The 19642-nt window shown below is 44.9% G+C and overlaps 1 protein-coding gene and 1 long non-coding RNA gene across 5 annotated transcripts in view; one reads left to right on the forward strand and one right to left on the reverse strand.

The window, feature by feature from the left end:
* Positions 1-11228, reverse strand: part of cetp (cholesteryl ester transfer protein, plasma) — a 43271-nt gene extending 32043 nt beyond the window's left edge. For all 4 annotated transcript variants that reach the window (XM_063066751.1, XM_063066753.1, XM_063066752.1 and 1 more), the window contains exons 1-5: positions 11011-11228; positions 10251-10365; positions 9010-9141; positions 7981-8051; positions 1474-1561 (exon numbers count right to left, since the gene is read on the reverse strand). In XM_063066751.1, the coding sequence (XP_062922821.1) occupies positions 1474-1561; positions 7981-8051; positions 9010-9141; positions 10251-10365; positions 11011-11179 (575 nt within the window). In that variant the 5' untranslated portion in view covers positions 11180-11228. The remainder of the gene's footprint in view (positions 1-1473; positions 1562-7980; positions 8052-9009; positions 9142-10250; positions 10366-11010) is intronic.
* Positions 1-19642, forward strand: part of LOC134356126 (uncharacterized) — a 58853-nt gene that overhangs the window by 24754 nt on the left and 14457 nt on the right. The gene's annotated exons all lie outside the window — the stretch shown is intronic.

Here is a 19642-nt window from a genome sequence, read left to right on the forward strand (position 1 = left end):
TTCTTACGGCAGCGCTCCATGTAAATGTACTGAATGGTGGAGAGGGCTTTCACTTTCTGTAGCTTTTCCCATTCCAGACAAGACTGTGTTTGCAGCCAGTTAGGATACACTCCACTCAGCATCCATGGAAGTTTATGGTGATGTGCTAAATCCATGCAAACTTCTAAGAACGTAGAGGCCTGTCATGCCTTTCTTTGTGATGACACTTATGTGCTGATCCCAGAATAGATCATCTGAAAACTAAGGAAGTTAACGTGACTGACCCACTCCAGCTCCATCCCCAGTGAAAACTGGCTCATGGACCACTGGCATCTTCCTCTTGTAGTAGAAAGTCAGCTCTTTAGTTTTGCTGACACCAAGTGAGAGGTCGCTGTTGTGGCAGCACGCAACCAATGTTATAATCTCCTTCCTGTATGTTGATTCCTTGCCACTTCAACAACACTGCTGTCATCACCAAACTTAAATAAGGCATTCGAGATGTACTTGGCCACACCAACAGACTCTACACACTTACAGTTTACTATTCTCTCAGTAGAGCAAACTGTGAAATCTTTTCATTTTGTCCAGGAGTATCAGCAGCTTTGAGGACAGGGCCTGTGTCAAACAAAGTTGATTTTGAACCAACACTTAATTAAAATGTAATTGTCTTGAGAGTGTTACCCACTTTCATTTCAAACTCTTGTGATCACTTTACATTCAGTGGAACGGTATCACCTATGTTGTTCAGCTGTACCTGACAGGAACAAATAAAAACATGGCTCGTAGATATCAAACAGGCAGTACTATCATTGATTCTCAGTGGCAAAATGACCGCTGAAATTATTAGGTAGTCTCCAAACTGATGGCATGAACATCGATTCCTCCAACTTCTGATAATTTTCCCCCTCCCCCTTCCCTCTTCATTTCCTCACTCTGGCCTCTTACCTCTTCTCCTCACCTCCCCCTGGGTCCCCTCCTCCTTCCCTTTCTCTACTCTCTGTCCCTATCAGCTTCCTTCTTCTCCAATCCTTTGCCTTTCCCATTCATCACCTCCCAGCTTCATAACTTCATTCCCCCCTCCGCCATCCAACTGGATTCACCAATCACCTTCTAGCTTGTCATCCTTCCCCACCCCCCTACCTTCTAATTCTGGCACCACCCCCCTTCTTCTCCAGTTCTGGTGAAGGGTCTCGATCCAAAACGACACCTGTTTATTCATTTCCATAGATGGCACCTGACCTGCTAAGCTCCTCCAGTATTTTGTGTGTGTCAGGCTGAAAATATTCCCTGTCTTTGGTTAATTTGATTCATTGAGTGATATTGTCACCACAATCAGCATAATGAAAAAGTTAAGATTAGATCAGATGTACTGAGTATCGAGAAGAAAGGTTCTCAGTACATTGTATGTCAATTTTAGGGATTCTGTATTCTTTTAAAACCGAGGAAAAACATTTTTTTTTAGAACTTTGCTTTAGAATGGAATCTTCAACTTACTTGCTCAGTTTTTGTAGTTGCAGAGATAGCTTATCAAAATTCAGCAGGCAATCTGAGATGGTCACCTCTATTCTCCCATTGTCACACCCTGTTAAAGGGGAAAGAACAGAGGTGGTGAAGGGGACCAGATGGGGCATGGTTAATTATATTATCAGCAATAAATCCAGTTTGTTGTGATTCTTGAATCAGAATCAGGTTTATTATTACCAGTATGTCATGAAATTTGTTCACTTAGCAGCAGCAGTTCAATGCAATTCATGATAATATAGAAAGAAAAATAAATACATAAATAAATTACAGTAATTATATATATTTATATTGAATGGATTAAAAATAGTGCAAAAACAGAAATAATATATATTTTTTAAAAAGTGAGGTAGTGTTCATGGGTTCAATGTCCATTTAGGAATCGGATGGCAGAGAGGAAGAAGCTGTTCCTGAATCACTGAGTGTGTGCCTTCAGGCTTCTGTACCTCCTCCCTGACGGTAACGGTGAGAAAAGGGCATGTCCTGGTTGATAGGGTTCCTTAATATTGGACGTCGCCTTCTTGAGGCTCCGCTCCTTGAAGATGTCCTGGGTACTGTGAAGACCAGTACCCAAGATGGAGCTGACTAATATTACAGCTTTTTGCAGCTTCTTTCAGTCCTGTGCAGTAGCCCCCTACCCATACCTGACAGTGATGCAGCCTGTCAGAATGCTCTCCACAGTACATCTATAGAAGTTTTTGACTGATTTAGTTGACAAACTAAATCTCTTCAAACTCTAAATGAAATATAGCCACTGCCTTGTCTTCTTTATAGCTGCATCAATATGTTGGGACCAGGTTAGATCCCTAGAGATCTTGACATCCAGGAGCTTGAAGCTGCTCACTCTCTCCACTTCTGATCCCTCTGTGAGGATTGGTTCATGTTCCCTCGACTTACCCTTCCTGAAATCCACAATCAGCTCTTTCATCTTACTGACATTGAGTGCTAGGTTGTTGCTGCAACACCACTCAATAGCTGGTATATCTCGCTCCTGTACACCCTCTCATCTGCATCTAAGATTCTACCAACGATGGTTGTATCATCAGCAAACTTATTTGAGCTACCCTAGCCACACAGTCATAGGTGTAGAGAGAGTAGAGCAGTAGGCTAAGCACACACCCCTGAGGTGTGCCAGTGTTGATTGTCTGTGAGGAGGAGATATTATCACCAATCCACATTGATTGTGGTCTTCCAGTTAGGAAGCTGAGGATCCAATTGAACAGGGAAGTACAGAGGCCCAGGTTCTGCAGCTTATCGATCAGCACTGTGGAAATGATGGTGTTAAACACTGAGCTACAGTCAATGAACAGCATCCTGACATAGGTGTTGCGTTGTCCAGGTGGTCTAAAGTTGTGTGAAGAGCTGTTGAGATTGTGTCTTCCGTAGACCTATTGTGGCAATAGGCAGACTGCAGTCGGTCCAGGTCCTTGCTGAGGCAGGAGTTCATTCTAGCCATGACCAACCTCTCAAAGCATTTCATCACTGTTGATGTGAGTGCTACCGGGCAACAGTCATTAAGGCAGCTCACATTATTCTTCTTAGGCACTGGTATAATTGTTGCCTTTTTGAAGCAAGTAGGAACTTCCACCCCTGGCAGTGAGAGGTTGAAAATGTCCTTGAACACTCCTGCTAGTTGGTTGGTACAAGTTTTCAGAGCCTAACCAGGTACTCTATCGGGACCTTCTGCCTCGCGAGGGTTCACCCTCCATAAAAACAGCCTGACATCAGCTTCCAAGACAGAGATCACCAGGTCACTGTGTGCAGCCAGGTTCTTCATAGCTGTAGTAATAGTCTCCTTTTCAAAGCCTGCATGGAAGGTGCTGAAACATCACTGCCACTCATGCTATTCGGTTTCGCTTTGCAGGAAGTAATGTCTTGCAAACCCTGCCAGAGTTGTCATGCATCCAATGTCTGTTCCAACCTCATTCCAAATTGTCTCTTTGCCCTTGAAATAGCCCTCTGCAAGTCATACCTAGTTTTCTGGTACAGGCCTGGGTCGCCAGGCTTGAATGCCACAGATCTAGCCTTTAGCAGACGATGTACCTCCTGGTTCATCCACAGCTTTTGGTTTGGGAATGTGCAGTAAGTCTTTGTAGGCACACACTCATCCACACAGGTTTTAATGAAGTCAGTAACAACTGCAGCATATTTATCCAGGTTCGAAGATGAATCCCTGAAAACAGTCCAGTCCACCAATTCAAAGCAGTCCTGTAGGTGCTCCTGTGCTTCCCCTGTCCATACCTTCTTGGTCCTCACTACTGGTGCTGCAGTCTTCAGTCTCTGCCTATGCTCAGGGAGTAGAAGTACAGCCAGGTGATCAGACTTCCCAAAATGAGGTGTGGAATAGCATGGTAGGCATTCTTTATGGTGGTGTAGCAGTGGTCCAGTGTGTTGTTTCTTCAGGTGATTTGTTGATGGCAATTATTTAGTAATTTTTTTCAGGCTGGCCTGGTTAAAATCTCCCAGAATGATGGTGAAGATGTAAGATGTGCTGTTTCATGCACGTTGACATTAAGGAGCTTCTTTAAAATTTAATACCAAATTCTTTTCCAATAAACTTTCACAATGAACAGTTCACAGATGAAAGCATCTATAGGTTAGTCAGAATCCTGAGCCTGTATTGCTTCTGAGGTGAAGGGGAGGTGGAATTGGTAACAGGAAGCCACCCAGTACCGGATTAAGGAATACCCTGCAGTATTCCTAATGGAAGACTTTTGGGGCATGGAACTTGAATGTGAGATGGATGCACAAAGTAATGGGATTTGGGGAGCTAGATGACGGGATGATGGATTGATGGTGGTGGGTGGCAGGGGATGCATTTGCACCAACTAAGTTGTCTTACAGCATGCGAGTTACATCTGCTGCTCAGTGGGGTTGTTGCTGTTACTCAGTGTAGAGTGTTAGTGGGCAGGATGAAATTCTACCTTGCACAAGTTAATGTGCAGGGGAGATGGGGAGACAGACTAAACCCCAGGACCAATGTCCGGAGCATGACTACTGGCACTGGAGTAAGGATGCCTTCCCCTGCTGCTGGAAGGCATCTTTTCACCTGCTGACAAGCCCAAGGAAACCCGGTCATCTGTAGTTAACTACAAATCAGTGTTGAAGTGGCAGTTGCTGGGTTATTGAAAGGGTCAATTAGGCCTCCTGGGTTCTGGGAATTGATTGGTGTCTGCCCCTCATTCCACCCTCAGCTACAATTGAATCAGAGTAGAATGGTTTCCTACTTGAGATTTTTAGCTATTGAATCTCCCGCCAAAGTGAAATCCCAGCGCAATGCTTGTACTCAATGTAACCCAGGGAGCAGATCCAGATTCAGATTCAGGTTGATTTATATGTCAGACCTACGTTGAAACATGCTGTGAACAACCAGCACAACCAAAGGATGTGCTGAGGGCAGCCTTGGATCATCGCCACACATTCAGCATGTCTACAATGCTCGGCAGAACAACACAGAGCGCAACAAAACAGCATGCAACAAGCAACAAAAGCAGGATGCTTTCAAATTACCTTTCAAGCAACTGTTTATCATTGTTATTTATTAATGACTTGTACCCAATGAGTTAATAATGTCAAGATAAATAATCACATTCCCAGACTGTGTGTCACACACAAAATAAGAAGCCTCACCATGAGATAGACTAACTCCACAACTCTCCTCCCAAAAAGGAAATAGCTACTGGCTCACTGCCACAATTGTGATTCTTGTCAAGTTATGTTTAAAGAGTGCCTTCATGCCCTCTTCACATGCTCCCACACCATGTTCACCATAGAACGTCAGTATATCCACAACTCAGATCCTCCAACTCATCCTGAGTTCCATCTAACAATCCATCTCCATCCTACCCCAGACCCAGCTCTCTTTTGGCACTTCAGGTGAAGTCTGTGCCCACAGGCTGCACCGCACCACCTTCCAAACTATAGTGGGACATGCTATCTTCAAACCTCCAACTCTAACTCTCCCTTAGAGCCTTCAGATCTATTTCTCCTTCTCCAGATTCCTTCACTATCCTGCTGTGTTATAAAGCTGCAGTACATACTATTTCATGCAAAGGCTTCTAACTTTGTGTATGGCGCTATCCTGCACAGCGAGTTCCAGACTTTCACCCTCCTCTCCAGATCTTTACCCAAATATTGTGACTGCATGGCTCTCCACCAATTTCAGCCTCTCTATTGCCACAGACCTTACAACAGATTGGCCTGGCTTCACACCTCCAGAGCCAGGAGGAGCCCAACAGTCCTGACCTAATTCCAGGCCCAGCGGATATCATAAAGGCTCAGTAGAATGCAAGTACATGAATGAAGGGCTGAGAAATTCACATTCCTGGTCTTGGGCTGAGAAATTCATGTTCCTGGTCTTGGGCTGAGAAATTCATGTTCCTGGTCTTGGGCTGAGAAATTCATCTTCCAAGTCTTGGGCTGAGAAATTCATGTTCCTGGTCTTCGGCTGAGAAATTCATGTTCCTGATCGTTGGCTGAGGAATTCATGTTCCTGGTCTTGAGCTGAGAAATTCATCTTCCTCGTCCTGGGCTGAGAAATTCATGTTCCAGGTCTTGGGCTGAGAAATTCATCTTCCTGATCTTGGGCTGAGAAATTCACCTTCCTCGTCTTGAGCTGAGAAATTCATCTTCCTCGTCTTGGACTGAGAAATTCATGTTCCAAGTCTTGGGCTGAGAAATTCATCTTCCTGATCTTGGGCTGAGAAATTCATCTTCCTGATCTTGGGCTGAGAAATTCACCTTCCTCGTCTTGAGCTGAGAAATTCATCTTCCTCATTTTGGGCTGAGAAATTCATGTTCCTGATCTTGGGCTGAGAAACTTATGTTCCTGGTCTTGGACTGAGAAAATTATGTTCCTGTTCTTGGGCTGAGAACATCATGTTCCTGATCTTGGGCCAAGAAATTCATCTTCCTGATCTTGGGCTGAGAAATTCAAGTTCCAAGTCTTGGGCTGAGAAATTCATGTTCCAAGTCTTGGGCTGAGAAATTCACGTTCCAAGTCTTGGGCTGAGAAATTCACCTTCCTCGTCTTGAGCTGAGAAATTCATCTTCCTGGTCTTGGGCTGAGAAATTCATGTTCCAAGTCTTGGGCTGAGAAATTCATGTTCCTAGTCTTGGGCTGAGAAATTCATGTTCCTGGTCTTGGGCTGAGAAATTCATGTTCCTAGTCTTGGGCTGAGAAATTCATGTTCCTGGTCTTGGGCTGAGAAATTCATGTTCCTGATCTTGGGCTGAGAAACTTATGTTCCTGGTCTTGGACTGAGAAAATCATGTTCCTGATCTTGGCCCAAGAAATTCATCTTCCTGATCTTGGGCTGAGAAATTCAAGTTCCAAGTCTTGGACTGAGAAATTCATGTTCCTGATCTTGGGCTGAGAAATTCATCTTCCTCGTCTTGGGCTGAGAAATTCATGTTCCTCGTCTTGGGCTGAGAAATATAAAGCATCCTACCTGGATACATCACAGCTTGGTATAGCAATTGCTCTGCACATAACCTGTAAGAAACTGCAGAGTTCTGGACACAGTTCAGAACATCACAGAAAACGGTCTCCTCTCCATGAGCCCTGTCTACACTTCACACTGCCTTAATAAAGCAAACATAATCAAAGACTCCACCCACACCAGACATTCTCTCTTCTCCCCCTACCATTCGACAGAAGTTATGAAAACCTAAAAGCAGCTTCCACCTAGCTTAAGGACAGCTTCGATCCCACTGTTACATGACTATTGAATGGACCTTTAAAACTATGAGATGGACTGTTCACCTCACAGTCTACCTTATTATGGCATGAGGAAATTATGGAAATGGCTAATGACAGGGGGTGTTATTTTAAGGTGACTGGGGAAAAGTACAAGGTGATTGGGGAAAAGTACAAGGAGGACGTCAGGGGTACTTTTTTTGCACACAGGGTGGTGGGTATGTAGAACAAACTGCCAGGGTGGCAGTAGAAGCTGAACCATTCAGGGCATTTAAGATACTCTTAGATGGGCACATGGTTGATAGCAAAGTGGAGGGCTATGTGGGAGGGAAGGGATAGATTGATTTTACAGTAGGTTAAAAGGTCGGCACAACATCATGGGCCGAAAGGCCTGTATTGTGCTGTAGTGTCCTATGTTCTATTATGGTCTTGCCCTATGGTCCATCTGCACTGCACTTACTCAATAACTGTAACACTTTATTCTGCATTCTGTTACTGTTTTGCCTTGTACTTACTTCAATGCACGATGCATGCAGAATAAAGTTTTTACTATCCCTCAGAATTTATGACAATAATAAAGAAATTAATGTCATTAACTAAAATCAATGAATAAGAAGAGCACCCTGTGAAGAAAAAAATTTAGGATCAAGCTGGTAAACACACCTGGAAAACAGAAGTAAAACACATTTGTTTCACAATTATACAGAACTGGAATTTGGTAATTATTTATATAACAAAGTGAGTTTAAACTAATATTTTAAAGGATATTACATCACACCTACCCAAAGTCAGAGCAAGATCAACATCAGTCTGGGACTGAATTTCAAAATCCAGTGAGTGATTTAGCTGTAACCTGAGGACAGAGGTAAGGAAGAAATTGATTTATTTAAACACTGTCCCATAGTCACATTCCCATGTGTGTTGCTCTGGTGAACACAATGCTGAGTTATAGAGGAATGGAGCCTCAGTGAACTCAGTACATATCAACCGTCAACCGCTTAGTGTACTGCAACACCTATTGGGGCAGGGAGCATTCAGTGTTTTTTCCAAAAATGTGAAATGGCTCCCTTACCTCTAACACCCTTCCAACCCCCAATAGCGAGCTTTAGAAGTGCAAGATTTTTATTGTCATATCATTACTCTTGCATTACTTTCACCCTTCCTTTCAGGATTTCTTAATGTAGAAACAAGCTGACGTGCTCAAATCAACATTTTAAACACATAATCCTTAATAAAGTACTGTACTTGCTACAGCTAATTGGAGCAGAGGAGCAGAAATCGGCCACGAGCTGATCCTCAGATCCAAAATAAACGTTTAAATGCCTGTCTTGAGCAGAAATCCCACGAACTTGGCAGTGACCTCAATCAATAGGCACATAAAGTCTGAGCTATCCACTGTTAAAACTGGCTGCAATTTGAGAAATGGGACGCCAGAACAGCATGCAGTTTAAGTTTTACAATCAGAGTATGACTATTAAAATTGGAAAAACAAAGGCAGCTTGAATATGTTCCATCTTTGTATACTTAGATCTAAGATGTACTCGTCCCACATTTGGGGCATTACTGATTGCCTGTAAAGAGTCAGCCTTGCTGACTGGTAAATTTGCATTTCTGCATTTGACAACTTTCTATCGTTCATCTACGTGCACAGGACAAAAGATTTTAATCACGTGACCACACTGCCTGCACTTTTGTAGAAGTAATACTCATTTGTTCCGCATCCAAGAGAAAAATTATGTGCATTAACAAATTGTTCTACAAATATTAACAATCGAAACACAAAGATAGTTTAATTAAAAGGGAATACTTGCAGCCAGTTGGAATATGCGTAGTTCATGTTTCCCTTGATGGTGGCAGCCACATTTTCAATCGAGATTAGGATTCCTTTTTCATTACTAAGTTCTACATCACTACTTTCCACAGACATATTCATTATCTGCAAACTTAAACCGAAGAGAAATATCATTTTATTAACAGTATATCAAACTCTAATGATAATTTTTGGAAACACATTAGAGACTTTATCAAGTTACATTACCACAATTTATGGCTAGTAACAATTGATTTGCCCGCTGACTAATCCTTGTGGCACGTGGCCTTAAACCATACTGGTGTGAAGGCTCATTAAAGAGCCACTGATTGCAGCATTATACACAACAAAGTGATACTGCTAATTTTGCTGGAAGTCTTTGCCGGCAGAAGAGAAACATCAGAAAAGACAGGTCTGACAGAGGCCGCAGGGTGAAGTGTCAGCGGCCGGATGGGGAGCCGAGGACCAGAGGACACAGCTTCAGTATACAAGGACGCCTCTTTAGAGCAAAGATTAGGAGAAATTTCTTTCGCCAGAAGGTGGTGAATCTGTGGAATTTATTACCACAGAGTGCTGTGGGGGCCGCATCACTGGGTACAGTATATTTAAGGTGGAGGTTGATGGATTATTAAGGGCGTCAAAGGTTACAGGGAGAAAGCTGGAGAATGGGGTTGAGTGGAATAATAAATCAGCCATGACGGAAGGATGAGCAGACGCCATGGGCCAAGTGGCTCCTATATTTCATGATCTTTAATTCAGTCTCTTTGCTACTGACAGACAGCTTTATCCCTTGTGTTATTGTGAGTGAAAAACACAGGTTGTAGGTAACCCTTTTATCAGCAATTTCTGTTGGTAAACATAAAGGCCATCACCGTGCACCACATAATATCACTAAATGTGTACCTGAGGGGAGGAAGGCATAAGACTCGCTAAAGAGCTGCTGATGAAATGAGATTCCAATACTAATTCTTGTTTTGCATCAGGAGGTTCTCAATCTGGGCACCATATGACACGATTGGTCAGAAATGTGCTTTCTGGTCCCACACGGGAGACACGCGCAAAGGTTTTTGGAGCATTGGGAAATCGGAGTAGGAGTAGGCCACTCGGCCCTTCAAACCTGCGACTGCTCAGCCTCAGAGCCCACTTCCTCTTTGATGCCAGTTCCCCGCAGCCCCCACACCCCAACCCTCCAAAACAAAAATGGTATCCTTCCTCGTCAAAGGAGAACCTTGGAGTGCTTACTTTTTTAAAACATATGAAATGGTGCCCAGCATCAGAATCGATTTTTCTCCAGCCATATCGGGGAACGAAGCGTGCCGGAACGTCGCCTGGATAACATCACTGGTCTCCTGGTTGACTAGAAAACATGAAATAAACCCGCTTGGTTAAATTGCTCGGAATCGGTGCCTGTGGTCTATTCTCTCCGTATCTGTGGAGCAGGTAAACTAAACCGACCCGGGTTTAAAGCGGCTGAAAGACAGTGCTGCGATTATCCAGAGAGTTGATATTTGGCATCATTTCTCGCAGCAATAAACCACACAGGTCCGTAACGCTCCCAAACTACGCAGCTTGAAGGGAGATTCAGTGAGGGAGCAAACCTTGAAATATGAACTTAAACACAGATGAAGTAAGTTTCTGGGGATATAATTTTAAATTTTATTTTATTAAGTTTATTTATTTTATTAAATTTTACTTAATTGTTTTTAAGTTGTTTCCAAACCGTTTCCCAAATGCGTTCGGTATTTAGTGAATTTAAGCTAGTACTTCCAAGTCTCGGGTGGAAGCAGATTACAATTCTCCAGTATACTGCTTAAAATTTGTTGAAATTCGTCAAATTCAGTCCTAAACTAGGAGGCACCTTCGGAGGTTTCTCGTTGGCAACCCCGTTTTAATCCGTCAGTCCCCTTGTGATACCCAGAAAACGCGCACACCGTGCAGCATCGGAGGACGCGTTAGGTGCGGATGGGAAGTCGCCGGTTCTGATTCCTTTCCCAGAACTTACATATCAGCGCGGCTTCCTTGGAAAACCTGCACACAATGCCGGTGATGTTCATGGATGAAGCCGGTGGTCCCGGGTGGCAGGAGAGCGAGGCGCCGGCCAGGAGGAATAACACGGGGCTCAACTGTCTCAGCGGAAACATGTTTGTAGCCAGCGCCGGACCGAGCAACATCGAGAGCTGTCTTGAGTGTTACCCCTTACTTACTCGGGAGCACGTAACACACCCGGCCAAGCTGCAACCGGCCTCCCAATGCAAGGACACTGTGCAAACATCCCGCTTGTACCAAGGTTCACAACATTGCGCCGCACAGCAAAACCGAGCTTGAGATGTCGAGTCGGAAATTCGAAACATTGACTGTCTCTCTTTCTACAGATACTCCCCGAGCACCCCCCCCCCAGAATGTTATGTGTTTTATTTTAATTTTAAACAGAGTTGGCCCAAGTCTATGTATTTCTACGTAAATGCAAAACACTCCTGCAAGATCCGTTTATTCCTTATGGATTTTACAGAGATTCGGAACTACGTATTCATACTTTTTTTGGGGCGGTCTGTGTATTTATGGGAGCCCCATGCACAATCAAGTCTGTCTCTGTTTTGGGCAAATACCGAGGTTTTATTGCCCTGTTCGGTGTCGAACACGGCGAGGCAGGTGACAGAGGTCGTTCTCACTCGCCTGGCTGTCAGAACCGGTGAGCAGAAACACCATTGTCTGGAGTCGTGGATGGAGCTCCCTCAGGACTGCGAGCGGAGGCCTGCGCCCTAAAACGGCCTTGGTTTACTTACACATTTCACAAATCAGTTATCAGCCTCTCTGAACCTGACTGGCGGCCGGGTTACACAACAGGTCGAAAAGTGCAAGGACACTGATAATGCATGGATAGGCAGCGGGACAGATTTACTTGAAGCGAGGCCGGCCATAGTACATTACTACAGAATGTTTGTACTGTATCCCTGTTTCAGTCAGAAGAAAGATTCTGTTTTTACTGCCCCTTTGGACAAAGGTGGTTGATAACATTCCTCTACTGAAAGGGCTGTGTGAGTGGGGTTTACTGTTGCAGAATAACACCATGAATGTTACCGCGATCCCCGAGTTTGATCTCTCATCTCAGCTCCATTTTCCTGCATTATCCCTGTAATCCCCTAATCCCAAGCAATCTGCCAGTCTCTGTTCTGAATAAACTAAAAGGCTGAGCCCCTGCAACCCTCCTAAGCTTCACCTCACCATTTCAGGAAGAAATCTCCTCATTTCAGTCCTAAATTGTAATAATTTATTTTATTCAGAGACAGCCGGGAACAGGCCCTTCCAACCCTTCTCGTCCCGCCTCCCAGCAACTCACTGGACAATTTACTGTTAGCCGGTACATCTTTGGACTGTGGGAGGAGAAAAAAAGAATCTCGGGGTTGTATGTTGTGACATGTATGTACTCTGATAATAAATTTTACTTTACTTACTCTGAAACTGGAGCACCAAGGGGCAACCCACACGGTCACTCACGGGAAGGGACGTACAAACTTGCTTCCAAAGGATGCCTGAATTGAATTCGGAATTCAGATGCCCCGTGACATAATAGCATCTGCTAACTGATAACGCTACCGTGGCACCCGTAGGCCTTCACCTTAACCTGAATCTATAAACCTGATCTACACATTCATGCAGGGGAAGCCTGGTCCCTTCCTGTTGAGGCCCATTAAAAAGAAATTGCCTTCAATGACATCATCGCTCATTCTTCATGGCACCACAGGCTATCTACTCAACATCTCCTCAAATATAAACTCACCATGTCTGCTAAGTCTTTGTTGTACTCTTATGGGAAACATAATCTTTCTTAGGTAGGGAGACCAAAACTGTACACAATGCTCCAAGTCTCACCAAGGGTCTGTACAGTTGTAGATGGACCCTGACAGAGGCAAGACAGTAACCAGGGCATAATGTCACTTGGCATCATGGACATGTGAATTTTGACAATAGAAAGAAAACTCTACCATAAATTATTGCAATGCATAGAATTAATTGGAAGTCACATTACAGATGCAGAAATATCAGAACTAGATTCATAAGGACTTCACTATTCTGCGTGCTGAAACAGAAATAAACTTCACTGCGTCCACATTCCCACCCTCAGAAACAAATAGTCTATCATCACTGTACCAATATGACAGGAATTATGCCATTACTGACACCAAGGTGAAAATTATTAAATGCATTTGACCACTTTTACTGCATAATGGACTGTGATCAAAGGCTTAGCCTTCAGTGTGCAAGTGACCAAAGTATTTGTATTATTTCATGGCTGAAGCCCCATTAGAATCTGTCCCACAGCTCATCCCCAGTCCCTTCCCTGTGCTGAGATTGTTCTATCATTTTCTTGTTATGAACTGAAATGGTTTCCTGAGGAAAATTTTTGAATCACTTTAAAAGAGTGGGCCACACATTAGCATAGCGACTAGTTGTCACAATGGCGAGCCATTGGGAGCAAGGATGGACCCAAATGCAAGACACATCTTGTGAGGTTAATTAAATTTAGTTTATTGTTTGATATCAGGAGAGCTAGGCAGAAGCAGGAGTAGCAAACTGGACAAGGACTCAGGACTACTACTAGGCTGGGACTCGGGGTCTGGGCTAGGACTCAGAATTGGATCCCAGAACTAGAGGAGACATGAAGTGGCTAGGGTATGGACACCGAGCCCGAGACTGGGCAAGGACCCAGTACCTGGATCTTGCCTCGGGCTCAGACCCCAGAACCAGGCATGGACATGACATGGGCTAGGGAGAGGAGGAACATGGGAACACAGAGCCTCAGTCTCAGAAGAGCAGGTACATGGAACCATGGACACATACACAGAACACAGAGTCGGGACCCCTCCTTGGGTACAGGACATCAGGCCAGGACTCATGACCCTCCATGGGGCAACAGCAAGAAGGCCTGACTTACCCCACAGAGGCAAGGACAAGACAAGACAACTCCCTGTGGGGCAACAGCAAGACATACTGACTTACCCCACAGAGGCAAGGACAGGACAAGACAAGACATGACTCCCCATGGGGCAACAGCAAGACAGCCAGACTTACCCCATGGAGGCAAGGACAAGACATGACTCCCCATGGGGCAACAGCAAGACAGCCAGACTTACCCCACAGAGGCAAGGACAAGGCAAGACAAGACCAACATGAATGAATATCAGACAGTACCTATCTAGCTCCAGTGATGGAACTAGACCAAAGTGCAGGTGGGGGCTGCAGACGAGGGCCAGAGGCAAGAGGGGCAGAGAAGGGATTCAACAAGGGGGTAGGACAGGAATCACAGACCACCAGGTCCAGAACTTGACATGGTACTTGAACGCCACCAGGGCCAGGACTTGACATGGTACTTGAACGCCACCAGGACCAGGACTTGACATGGTACTTGGATGCCACCAGGGCCAGGACGTGGTACTTGGAGCCTCCGGGTAGTGCCGAGCTCTCGACTTGGCCCAGGAACAGTAGACAGCGGCTCTTGATTCTCTCTGGCGGGTTAAATGATGGACCCACCTTGATGAGGAAACTTTGCAGGCTCGCTTCGGCGAGGTAACTGGACAGGGTTGCTCTGGTGAGGAAAGGCGAATTACCGGCACTCACTTCGGACGGAGACAAGACTTGCTCCAGCCAGATAACATTGGCACGCCGTGACTTTGCAGGCGCTCCCGCACCAAACGGCTGAAAGCCGGAGACTATAAACTACCGGTTCAGCCGAGCGTTAATTGCCTCTAATCACCAAAGTCGAGGGACACGGGAAAACAGGGAATCAACGGTCTGGATCGTAACATATACAAGGTAAATTTAAAGGGACCTCGATCCGGACCATGACAGTACCCCACTCCCAATGGGAGCCTCCAGGCGACCAACAGATTTGCCTGTATTATCGATGACCCGGGTAGGTGGGGGGGATTTGGCCGGTGGGCAAAACAGAACAACAACACCTTGACTTTCAGGCTGAAAAGAGTTTGGAAAAAACAGTTTGTGTCTGCTGGGTCCATGTTTGGTGAGAGCGTTCTGTTACAATGGCGGGGGCATAGGGAGCAAGGGTGGACCCAAATGCAAGACACATCTTGTGAGGTTAATTAAATTTAGTTTATTGTTTGATATCAGGAGAGCTAGGCAGGAGCAGGAGTAGCGAACTGGACAAGGACTCAGGACTACTACTAGGCTGGGACTCGGGGTCTGGGCTAGGACTGGGAATTGGATCCCAGAACTAGAGGAGACATGAAGTGGCTAGGGTATGGACTCCGAGCCAGGGACTGGGCAAGGACCCAATACCTGGGTCTTGCCTCGGGCACAGACCCCAGAACCAGGCATGGACATGACATGGACTAGGGAGAGGAGGAACATGGAAAAGAGAGCCTCGGCCTTGGAAGGGCAGGTACATGGAACCATAGACGCATACACAGAACACAGAGTCAGGACCCCCTCCTTGGGTACAGGACATAGGGCCAGGACTCACACACAGAACAGAGAGCTGGGACCACTCCTTGGGTACAGGACATAGGGCCGGGACTCATGACACTCCGCGGGGCAACGGCAAGACGGCCTGACTTACCCCATGGAAGCGAGGACAAGACACGACAAGACATGACCCCCTGCGGGGCAACGGCAAGACGGCCAGACTTACCCCATGGAGGCGAGGACAAGACACAACAAGACATGACCCCCTGCGGGGCAACGGCAAGACGGCCAGACTTACCCCATGGAGGCGAGGACAAGACAAGACAAGACCAACACGAATGAACACCAGACAGTACCTATCTAGCTCCGGCGATGGAACTAGACCGAAGTACAGGTGGGGGCTGCAGACGAGGGCTAGAGGCGAGAGGGGCAGAGAAGGGATTCAGACAAGTGGGTAGGACAAGAATCACAGACTGCCGGGGCCAGGACTAGACTCAGAACTGGAAGCTGCCAGGGCCAGGACTAGACATGGTACTAGAACGCCGCCAGGGCAAGGACTAGACATGGTACTTGAACGCCACCAGGACCAGGACATGACATGGTACTTGAACGCCACCAGAGCCAGGACTTGGACGTGGTACTTGGATGCCGCCGGAGCCAGGCCGTGGTACTTGGAGCCTCCGGGTAGTGCCGAGCTCTCGACTCAGCCCGGGAACAGTAGACAGCGGCTCTTGATTCTCTCCGGCGGGTTAACTGACGGACCCACCTTGGTGAGGAAACTTTGCAGGCTCGCTTCGGCGAGGTAACTGGACTGGCTTGCTCCGATGAGGAAAGGCGAATTACCCGCACTCGCTTTGGGCGGAGACAAGACTTGCTCCGGCAGATGACATTGGCACGCCGTGACTTTGCAGACTTTGCAGGCGCTCCCGCGCTGAATGGCTGAAAACCAGAGACTATAAACTACCGGTTCAGCCAAGCGTTAATTGCCTCTAATCACCAAAGTCGAGGGACACAGGAAAACAGGGAATCAACGGTCTGGATCGTAACATAAACAAGGTAAATTTAAAGGGACCCCAATCCGGACCATGACACTAGTGTAACGCCTTTACAGTGCTAATGTTCAGAGTTCTGTTCCCACCATTGTCTGTAAGGACTTCTATGCTCTCCCCGTGACCATATAGGTTTCCTCCTGTTACCTCGGTTTCCTCCTACATTACAAAGATATATGGGTTAGGGTTAGTGAGTTGTGGGCATGCTATGTTTGCACCAACACTTGCGGCTTCCCCCAGTACATCCTCAGGGTGCACTCGTTTTTGTCACAAATTACACATTCCATTGTATGTTTAGTGCGCGTGACAAATAAAGCTGATCTTAAAATCTTAAAAGTTGTTTCAAAGCAAAGAAACTTCTATGATTTACTTATGGGACATGGGCTTTGCTGTTGCAGCCAATTCCTGTTCACTCCTGAGAAGAAGAGTGAAGAGCAGCTTTGTTGACTGGGTCTACTCTAAAGAAGCTGGAAAGGGAGTTCAAAGATTTGAACCCGGCAGTAATGAAGGAATGCTGATATTTTCCAAATCAGGGTGGTCTGTAATTGGGAAGCCACACTGAATGGCTTTCCACATTCCTGTGTGTGACAAAGATCGGGAATGTGGAAGAACTGGTGAAGGAAGATTGGCAAGCTGCTGCAATTTATAGCAGAGTGGAGGACGTGGTGGATAGGGTACCAGTCTGGGCTATTTTGTCTTGGATGGAGTTGAGCTTCTTGAAGGTTGTTGGAGCTCCTCTCATCCAGGCATTTTACCACATCGGTGCAAGGTCTTGGTGAGCTGTGAGGAGAGACACAAACTAGCAGGATTGCTTGGATCGATACTGTAACCATTGTCGTAGCTGTCCTTGAACTGGAACAGTAGTGAATGAAGTTAACTGAGAGTCACGTCATGTATCCGTGAGCATTTTCCTTTGGGGCATCCCATTGCAAGTTTCTAGGTCACATAGCTGCCTTGACTGTTAAAAACCACAGCCAGTGTCAGCAAGCAACAGAGATACAGCTGCCTCATTGCACAAAGTTGGTCCAGATATGAATGTGCATTCTCTACATCATTGTTAGCCTTCATGAAGAGTTAATGTAGCAAAAGATTAATTGTAATGAGCTTTCATTACCTTTTCCTTACAGTATATTCTTGGAAAACCTTAGAAGTGATAGAAATAGAAGCAGGAATACAACAGGCAGCCGCTTGTCACACTTCTCCTTTCTATAGGAATACAGCTAAATCTTGTTCTCCAAACTCCACTAATGCTCTTCACATCTCTCAATGCAACCCTTGAATATAATCAACAACTGAGGGTCCACATCCCTCTTGAGTAGAGGACGCTGGTGACTCATAAAACACCGGCTGACGATGTTGTTGTTCACCTAGCTCCTATCCCTAATCCCAAGACTGCACTCCCTACCTCTGGTTCTTCAATCAAGTGAGCATATGCGAAACTGTCTGCACTATCAAACCCCTTTTTAATATATGTTTCAATAAGGTTGCCTCTCATTCTTCTAGTTTCCAAAATTATAAGTGCTTGTTACTCAGTCTTCTACTCAAGGAATCAAACTAGTGAATCTTTGTATGCCAGCTTTAAGACAAGTTAAATCCTCCATAGGTTTTGAGACCATAAAACATAGGAGCAGAATTAGTCTATTCAGCCCATTGAGTCTGCTCTGTTATTTCATCATGGCTGATCCCAGATCCCGTTCAACCCCATGCACCTGCCCTCTCACTATATCCCTTGGTGCCCTGATCAGTCAGGAACTTATCAATTTCTGCTTTAAATAAAGATCTAGAGACACACAGATCTCCCCAAACTCTTTACAACTACAGCAAACCTTCTTTTTAATTCAACCCTCTTGTACTTCGTAATTAAAATGCTTTTAATTCACTCACATTTTTGGATTGGGACATCTTTGGTCAAGGTAGCACTTATTGCACTTAGAACAAAGAAGTATACCCTTTGGCCCATTAAATCCACACTGGCCATCAAGCTCCCATTTTACACTCATCCTTAATTAGTTATTGTAAATTGTCCCGTGATTAGTTTAGGATTAAGACGGGGGATTGCTGGGCAGTGCTGCTTGAAGTGCTGGAAGGGCCTATGAAAATGCACAGAAATCACTGATATTCCACAGTATTATAATGAAAGACACAAAAAGCATTTAAGACTGATAAGAAAGAAAGTGGAGAGAGAGAAACTAATTCTGCCATCTGTGTGTACATACCACAAAATTTTGAATTTAATAATATCTTGGGAACTTGACTGTATCTGAGGGATTTTGTAATTTGGGTGTTCATAACCTGTGTACAGCCTGTATCACATCACTTTTTTCCCCAGACTTCTTGCTCAACAAAGTAAAACCTTTCTACATAAATTTGTTCTCTCAATTCTGCAATGAATTTAGAGATTGGAAAATAGGAGAAAGATTTATTTTAATTTTTATTCTTTCAATTATGTCTTAAGAAATTCGTGGAGCCTGAAACCTTGTGGAATTTCAAACTGTTACTGGGTTTAATCCAAGCTGGAAAATACATCATTATCACATCTAAACCCTTTTACCATAAAAAAACCAACAAATCCATAGCGACTATTATCACTATGACAACACAACCGAGATTTGGTGAATGTCCTATTTTGTGTAAAAACTAATTCACTTCTTTCTACTGTCTCAAATTGGAGAGGTCGCAGGTTGCAAGCTATGTTTTTTGAAGCTGACTGATAGGGAATCGGTGAGAATGAGATGCATTTCTTTGCCCTGAAGTTCATCTACAATGACGTGATCCAGGCTGACCAATCACCATTCTACCTTTCCAGTACAAGATCAACCCCACACCCCTATCCACCCATTCCCCACCAACTGCATTGAAACACATTTCCTAAGGCAATGTTTACATTGGTTCTAAGGTTCAGCTAACAAGGTTGACTGCTGTGAAACGGAGGAGCTGTCCTTGACTGGAATAAAATGACTCTTTATTTCCTGAAGGCTCTGTAGCTTTAGTACAATATGCACTTCCAAAGTTTGATTAGAAATGTTTCCAACTTAATCCTGAAGCTACTGGTGCATGCTAGGCTAAAAGTAATGTAGCCAAAACATTTCTCTCATTATTGGCTGTAATAGTGCTTGAGGTCATCAAACATGAACAGATTATAGGATTGAATAATTCTTTGTTTAA

Source organism: Mobula hypostoma, chromosome 14, assembly GCF_963921235.1.
Source record: "Mobula hypostoma chromosome 14, sMobHyp1.1, whole genome shotgun sequence".
In the NCBI taxonomy this organism is placed as follows: Eukaryota; Metazoa; Chordata; class Chondrichthyes; order Myliobatiformes; family Myliobatidae; genus Mobula; species Mobula hypostoma.